Genomic DNA, 8,110 nt, shown 5'->3' with positions numbered 1-8,110 from the left:
ACTAACACAGACACGAGGAAAACCACGGTCCTCCAAGGTGGCGTTGACCCACCTCCAAGACCTGTGGTTGGCCATGGGGCACCCATGGGTGCTGTGTGTTGCGATGGGGCACCCATAAGTCTCACAGGGCACCCATGGGTGGCTGAGGACCAACATGGGGTTCAACAAACACAGACACGAGGAAAAACACGGTCCTCCAAGGTGGCGTTGACCCACCTCCGCGGCCCTGTGGTCGGACAGGGAGCTCCCGCAGCTGGTTGGGGAGAGCACCCGCGGGTGCCGCGGTTGCTCAGCTGATGTAGACGCGGTGGAAGTCGTGGGCGCCGAAGGCGGCGTTGCACTTGGGGCACTTGCGCTGGCGCGTGTCGTAGCGGCTCTTGACGCACTCGAAGCAGAAGACGTGGAAGCACTTGGTGAGGACGGCGTCCTTCTTGCGGGCGTTGCAGCACGGGCAGGTCAGGCGGGCCTGGGGGCGGGGACAAGATGGCCGTCAGCCCCGCGGTGACACCCTACCGGACGTCTCCTGGCACCCATGGGTGCTCCGGACCCAACCCCATGTTCTTCCAAGCCCGTGCTGAGGTCCTCCGAGCCCAGCCCCAGGTCCTCCAACCCTACGGGAGGTGGTGGGGAGGGCGGGACAAGATGGCCGTCAGCCCCGTGGTGACACCCTACCGGCCGTCTCCTGGCACCCATGGGTGCTCCAGACCCAACCCCATGTTCTTCCAAGCCCGTGCTGAGGTCCTCCGAGCCCAGCCCCAGGTCCTCCAACCCTACGGGAGGTGGTGGGGAGGGCGGGACAAGATGGCTGACGGCCCCGGGGTGTGACCTGCAGCACCCATGGGTGCTCCGGCCCCAGCCGAGGTCCTCCAGCACCCACCCAAGGTCCTCCAAGCTACCCAAGGTCCTCCAGCCCCACCCAAGGTCCTCCAGCACCCATCTATGGGTCCTCCAGCCCCACCCAAGGTCCTCCAGCCCCACCCATGGGTCCTCCAGCACCCACCTATGGGTCCTCCAGCCCCACCCAAGGTCCTCCAGCACCCACCCAAGGTCCTCCAAGCCCACCCAGAGACCTCCAACCCCACCCAGAGACCTCCAACCCCACCCAAAATCCTTCAGCACCCACCCATGGGTCCTCCAGCCCCACCCAAGGTTCTCCAAGCCCACCCAGAGACCTTCAGCACCCACCCATGGGTCCTCTAGCCCCACCCAAGGGTCCTCCAACACACACCCAAGGTCCTCCAAACCCACCCGGAGACCTCCAACCCCACCCAAAGTCCTCCAGCACCCACCCAAGGTCCTCCAGCACCCACCCAAGGTCCTCCAAGCCCACCCAGAGACCTCCAAGCCCACCCAAAATCCTTCAGCACCCACCCATGGGTCCTCCAGCCCCTATCCAAAGACCTCCAGCACCCACCCATGGGTCCTCCAACCCCACCCAAAGTCCTCCAGCCTCACCACAAGGTCCTCCAGCACCCATCCAGAGACCTCCAACCCCACCCAGAGACCTCCAACCCCACCCAAAATCCTTCAGCACCCACCCATGGGTCCTCCAGCCCCACCCAAGGGTCCTCCAACACCCACCCAAGGTTCTCCAAACCCACCCAGAGACCTCCAGCACCCATCCAGAGACCTCCAGCACCCATCCAGAGACCTCCAACCCCACCCAAAGTCCTCCAGCGCCCACCCATGGGTCCTCCAAGGTCCTCCAGCCACCTCGCCCAGCTGCCGGGAGCCCTGGGAGAAGGCGGGAGTGCCCCCCCCAACCCCACCCACCCCCTCCCCGGCACCCATGGGTGCCCCCCCCAACCCCCACCACACCCGATACTCCTTGATCTCCTCCTGGAGGATCTGGTCGGCGTCGGCGTAGACCTCCACCTTCCGCTGCTTCTCCAGCTTCCGCCGCAGCCGCGACAGCTCCTCCTGCGGGGATGGGGGGCGATGACCCACGGCGGCACCATGGGTCCCCGTAGACCCCTTATAGGTCCCTATAGACCCCCTATAGGTCCCCATAGACCCCCTACAGGTCCCTGCACACCTATAGGTCCCCACACACCTATAGGTCCCCACACACCTATAGGTCCCCACAGACCCCCTGTAGGGAACCACAGAGCCCCTATAGAGCCTCTACAGGAGCAACAAATCCCCTATAGATCTCTGCAGATCCCCTATAGATCCCCACAGACCCTCTATAGGGCCCAACAAAGCCTCTAACAACCCCACAGACCCCCTATAGAGACCCCCAAAGCGTCTTTAAGTCCCCATAGATCTCCTATAAGATATCACAAAACCTTCTACATCTTCTATAGAACCCTATAACGTTCCTATAGAACCCCCCCCCACCCTATATGGTTCCCTAACACCCCACACCAGCTGTATCTTCCTCCCCCAAACCCTATAGAACCCATAGGGTGCCATAGGGACCCTATAGAGTCCCACACAGTCCCCGAACCTTCCCACAAAGCCCCCCAGAGCCGGTGTAGAGCCCCATAAGGAACCCCCAGCCACCCTATAGCTGGCCCCAGCCACCCTATAGCCACCCCCAGGCACCCTATAGAGCCCATAGGGGTCCTACAGAGTCCCCCGAGTCCCTGAACCACCCCACAGGGCTCCTCAGAGTCCACAGCGCACCCCCACAGAGCCCCATAAGGACCCCCCAGCCACCCCATAGCCCCCGTATTTCCCCCCAGGCCCTCTATAGAATCCATAGGGTGCCTCGAGGCTCCTATGGAGTTCTCCCGGGCCCCCAAACAGCCCCACGGGGCCCCCCAAAACCCACACAACCCCCACAGAACCCCATAAAGAATCGCTACTCATTCCTTACGCACCCATAGACCGCCCCCCCAGGTCCCTATAGAGCTCACAGGGTGCTGTAGGCACCCTATAGAGTTCTCTGGACTCTACAGGGTGGTGTAGACACCCTATAGAGTTCTCCGGACTCTATAGGGCGGTGTAGGCACCCTATAGAGTTCTCTGGACTGTACGTGGTGGTGTAGGCACCCTATAGAGTTCTCTGGACTCTATAGGGCAGTATAGACACCCTATAGAGTTCTCCGGACTCTACATGGTGGTGTAGGCACCCTATAGAGTTCTCCGGACTCTATAGGGCAGTATAGACACCCTATAGAGTTCTCCGGACTCTACATGGTGGTGTAGGCACCCTATAGAGTTCTCCGGACTCTATAGGGCGGTGTAGGCACCCTATAGAGTTCTCCGGACTCCATAGGGCGGTGTAGGCACCCTATACAGTTCTCTGGACTGTACAGGGTGGTGTAGGCACCCTATAGAGTTCTCCGGACTCCATAGGGCGGTGTAGGCACCCTATACAGTTCTCTGGACTGTACAGGGTGGTGTAGGCACCCTATAGAGTTCTCCGGACTCTATAGGGCGGTGTAGGCACCCTATACAGTTCTCCGGACTCTATAGGGTGCTGTACGCACCCTATACAGTTCTCCGGACTCTATAGGGCGGTGTAGGCACCCTATACAGTTCTCCGGACTCTATAGGGCGGTGTAGGCACCCTATACAGTTCTCCGGACTCTATACAGTGGTGTAGGCACCCTATAGAGTTCTCCGGACTCTATAGGGCGGTGTAGGCACCCTATAGAGTTGTCCGGACTCTATAGGGCAGTGTAGGCACCCTATAGAGTTCTCCGGACTCTATAGGGCGGTGTAGACACCCTATAGAGTTCTCTGGACTCTATAGGGTGCTGTTCTCCGGACTCTATAGGGTGCTGTTCTCTGGACTCTACAGGGTGCTGTAGGCACCCTATAGAGTCCCGTGGACTCCCCAAACAGCCCCGGGGGGCACCCTACAGCCCACATAGCACCCTACAGAGCCCCCATAGCACCCCACACAGCCCCATAAGGACCCCCCCAGTGCCCCCACCCTGCGTCCCCCTATGGATGCTATAGGGGCCCCCCCTACCTGGGCCCGTTTGAGGCTGAGGGACTCCTTGTCCTTGGCGGCCCGGTTCTCGGCGGCGCAAGCCTGCAGCTCCCGCAGCCGCGCCTGGACGTGCTCCCCCTGCGCCCGCAGGTCCTCCGCCAGCTGCGCCGCTTCCACCGCCTGCACGGCCGGACGCATGGGTCCCCTTCCTCGGGGAATGGGGTGTCCCCCCCACTCATCTCCCGCTCCCCAAATCCCAACACCCCCATTAGCAGGGTCCCCCCACATCACCCCGACACCGGGGTCACCCCGTTTCCTCCCTCCCGGAACCCCGGGTGCTCCCCGCCACCCTCAAGCCCTTGAGATGTGGCTCCAAGGTGGGACCAGGAGAAGGTTCCTGGACACCTGGGTCCCCACGGCGAGCTCCAAGGGTGTCATCGCCCGGACCCCTGGCTGCCCCCAGACACCTGGGTCCCACCCGGATACCTGGGTGCCCCCCTGGACCCCTGGGTGCCCCCCTAGACACCTGGGTGCCCCCCGCCACCATCAAGCCATTGAGATGTGGCTCCAAGGTGCGACCAGGAGAAGGTTCCTGGACACCTGGGTCCTCATGGAGAGGTCCAAGGGTGTCATCACCTGGACCCCTGGGTGCCCCCAGATGCCTGGATCCCACCCGGATGCCTGGGTGCCCCCCCGAACACCTGGGTGCCCCCCTTTCCCACCTTCCTCTTGTTGAGCTCCAGAGCTTGGGAGCGCAGGGCCAACTCCTTCTCCACCGCCGCCAGACTGCTCTGCAGCCCCCGCTCCTTCTCCTCCAGCTTCTGCACCACCAGCAACTGGGCGTCCACCTGGGGATGACACCCACCACGGACGCTTGGGTGCCCCCCCCCACGTCCACGGGTCCCCCCAAGATGCTGGGGTACCCCCAAAACACCTGCGTCCCCCCCCCAGATGCTGGGGTCGCCCCCCAGACATCTGGGTCCCACCTGGGTCTTGATGGTGAGAACCTTCTCCACCACCTCAACCTTCTCCTGCCCACCGGCGTCCCTCCAGCCCCACAACCACCGGGGTCCCCCCAGAAATCGGGGTCCCCCCAAATCCCCCCTGGACATCTGGGTTCCCCTGGACCTCCCCAGACACCTGGGTGCCCCCCAAGACACCTGGGTCCCACCTGGGTCTTGATGGTGAGAACCTTCTCCACCACCTCAACCTTCTCCTGACCACCTAGGTGCCTCCAGCCCCCCAACCACCGGGGTCCCCCCAAAAATCGGGGTCCCCCCAAATCCCTGCTGGACATCTGGGTCTCCCTGGACCTCCCCGGACACCTGGGTGCCCCCCGAGATGTGTGGGTCCCACCTGGGTCTTGATGGTGAGAACCTTCTCCACCACCTCAACCTTCTCCTGCCCACCTACGTCCCTCCAGCCCCCCAACCACTGGGGTCCCCCCAAAAATCGGGGTCCCCCCAAATCCTCCTGGACCTCCCCAGACACCTGGGTGCCCCCCAAGACTTCTGGGTCCCACCTAAACCTTAATGGTGAGAACCTTCTCCACTACCTCAACCTTCTCCTGCCCACCTACATCCCTCCAGCCCCCCAACCACCGGGGTCCCCCCAAAAATCGGGGTCCCCCCAAATCCTCCTGGACCTCCCCAGACACCTGGGTGCCCCCCAAGACATCTGGGTCCCACCTAAACCTTAATGGTGAGAACCTTCTGCACCACCTCAACCTTCTCCTGCCCACCTGCGTCCCTCCAGCCCCCCAACCACCGGGGTCCCCCCAAAAATCGGGGTCCCCCCAAATCCTCCTGGACCTCCCCAGACACCTGGGTGCCCCCCAAGACATCTGGGTCCCACCTAAACCTTAATGGTGAGAACCTTCTGCACCACCTCAACCTTCTCCTGCCCACCTGCGTCCCTCCAGCCCCCCAACCACCGGGGTCCCCCCAAAAATGGGGGTCCCCCCAAATCCCCCCGGCTCCCACCTGAGCCTTGAGGGCGAGGACCTGCTCGGCCAACTCGTCCTTCTCCTCCCGCAGCAGCTTGTGGATCTGGTTGGCCTTAATCCTCTCCGACATCAGCTTGAAGTTGGCGTCGTCCTTCTCCCGCAGCTGCTGCAGCAGCCGCAGGTTCTGCTCCTGCATGTCCTCGAAGGCCTGACCCGTCACGTCCATCTCCGACAGCAGCGCCTCCTCCTCCTGCCCCGCCCCGGGGTGGGGCCGCAACATGGCCGCCGTCAGGGCCACGCCCCAAGACCCCCTCCCTGCCCCGCCCTGAAGCCGGGCGGCGGCGGCGCGCCGGTGACCTCGTGAGCCTCGCCCCGCCACGGGCGCATCCCGCCCGCCGGCGCGGAGGCGGAGAGCCCTTGCGGCATCGCGAGCCGCGGCGTAGGAGGCGCTGATGATGTCACGCGGCCCGCCTGTGATGTCAGAAGGACCGCCCAGCAACCCTAAAGGCTGCTCCCCCGCCCCTGTCGCCGACGTTTCCTCTCCCCGTCTTTTACCGACCGATAAAAACACGCTGATGACGTCACAGCCTCTATCTATGACCTCATCAGACACGCCTATGACATCACACTGCCCACCCCCCCCGCCGCCGTGAGCCCCGCCCACCCCCCATCCCCTAACCCCCACGTCTCCCACTGACTCCTCCCTTAGAGGCCACGCCCCTCGGAACCAGGCCACGCCCTCCAGGACCAAGCCACGCCCCCATAGGCTTGCCCTGGGGGGAAACCACGCCCCCCGATGCCACAGGCCACGCCCCCAATGCCACAGGCCACGCCTACTGCCCCATCAGACCACACCCCTTCCCATAACATCACCCCCACAAGCCACACCCCCCGAAGCCCCGCCCCTTTCATATGACCCCCCCCACCCCAAAGGCCCTGCCCATCCCTTAGGCCCTGCCCCCTCCACGCCCACCAAGGCCCTGCCACCCCGAGGCCCCGCCCCTCCCACCCCAGCCACACCCCCAATCCCTAGGCCACACCCCCTCCCTGCTAACCGGCCACCACATAGGCCCAAGGCCACGCCCCCTCCCTTAAAGCCACGCCCCCACCCTCACCTCCCTCCTTTCCCCGGGTGAAGCCCCGCTCCCCCGAGTCCCGCCCCCCACCCCGGCCACACCCCCTCCCCTAAGGCCACGCCTTCCCTTAAGGCCACACCCCCTCCCTCATCTCCCTCCTTTCTTCGGGCTAAGCCCCCCGAGGCCCCGCCCCTTCCACCCCGGCCACACCCCCTCCCCTAAGGCCACGCCCCCTCCTCCCTCAACTCCCTCCTTCCCCTGCAGCCCCCTTTCCCCGGGTGACCCCGCCCCCCCGAGGCCCCGCCCCTCCCACACCCCCTCCCCTAAGACCACGCCCCCTCCCCTAAGACCACGCCCCCTCCTCCCTCCTTCCCCTGCAGTCTCATTTCCCCAGGCAAAGCCCCGCCCCCGAGGCCCCGCCCCTCCCACACCCCCTCCCCTAAGACCACGCCCCCTCCCCTAAGACCACGCCCCCTCCTCCCTCCTTCCCCTGCAGTCTCATTTCCCCAGGCGAAGCCCCGCCCCCCCGAGGCCCCTCCCCTCCCACACCCCCTCCCCTAAGGCCACACCCCCACCCTCATCTCCCTCCTTTCCTCGGGCTAAGCCCTCCGAGGCCCCGCCCCTCCCATCCCTAAGGGCACGCCCCCTACCTTAAGGCCCCGCCCCCGGCCTTAAAGCCACGCCCCCTCCTCCCTCCTTCCCCTGCAGCCTCCTTTCCCCAGGTGAAGCCCCGCCCCCCAGGCCCCACCCCTCCCACCCGGCCCCGCCCCCTCCCTCAAGACCACGCCCCCTCCCTCAAGACCACGCCCCCTCCTCCCTCCCCTCCCTCCTTCCCCTGCAGCCTCCTTTCCCCAGGTGAAGCCCCGCCCCCGTGCAAAGCCCCGCCCCCCAGGCCCCACCCCCCGGAGGCCCCGCCCCCCGGAGGCCCCGCCCACCTGCTTGGTGGCGGCCAGCTTGCGCTGGAGGTGCTCGATCTGCTCCTCGGCGTGGCGCAGGCGCCGCAGGGCCTCCTCGTCCGCCAGCTTCTTGCTCTCCCGCCGCTCCCGCTCCTCCAGCTCCCGCGCCCGTCCCCGCAGCTCCTCCGCCTGCCGCCGGCGGGGAGGGGGCGGACCGTGACCTCACCGCGCCTGGTACGTGACGTCACGCTGCCGCCACGGCCCCCCCGTCCCCCCCAACCCCCATAGCCGGTGGAAGGAGGGAACG

General features: G+C 65.1%; 1 protein-coding gene across 1 annotated transcript; it reads right to left on the bottom strand.

Annotated features, from left to right (window-relative positions):
- Window positions 1-270: 270 nt before the first annotated feature.
- On the bottom strand, window positions 271-7,992 carry LOC132320819 (E3 ubiquitin-protein ligase BRE1B-like; the record flags this gene model as incomplete). Its single annotated transcript, XM_059834452.1, has 6 exons — window positions 271-466; window positions 1,819-1,920; window positions 3,926-4,066; window positions 4,609-4,734; window positions 5,869-6,081; window positions 7,843-7,992. Coding segments are annotated over 6 exons (909 nt in total), but the record flags the coding sequence as incomplete, so codon positions are not given.
- Window positions 7,993-8,110: the final 118 nt, after the last annotated feature.

Source organism: Gavia stellata, unplaced genomic scaffold (genome assembly GCF_030936135.1).
Source record: "Gavia stellata isolate bGavSte3 unplaced genomic scaffold, bGavSte3.hap2 HAP2_SCAFFOLD_1171, whole genome shotgun sequence".
In the NCBI taxonomy this organism is placed as follows: domain Eukaryota; kingdom Metazoa; phylum Chordata; class Aves; order Gaviiformes; family Gaviidae; genus Gavia; species Gavia stellata.
The sequence above is the reverse complement of the archived record's forward strand: the minus strand, read 5'-3'. Positions and strand labels throughout refer to the sequence as shown.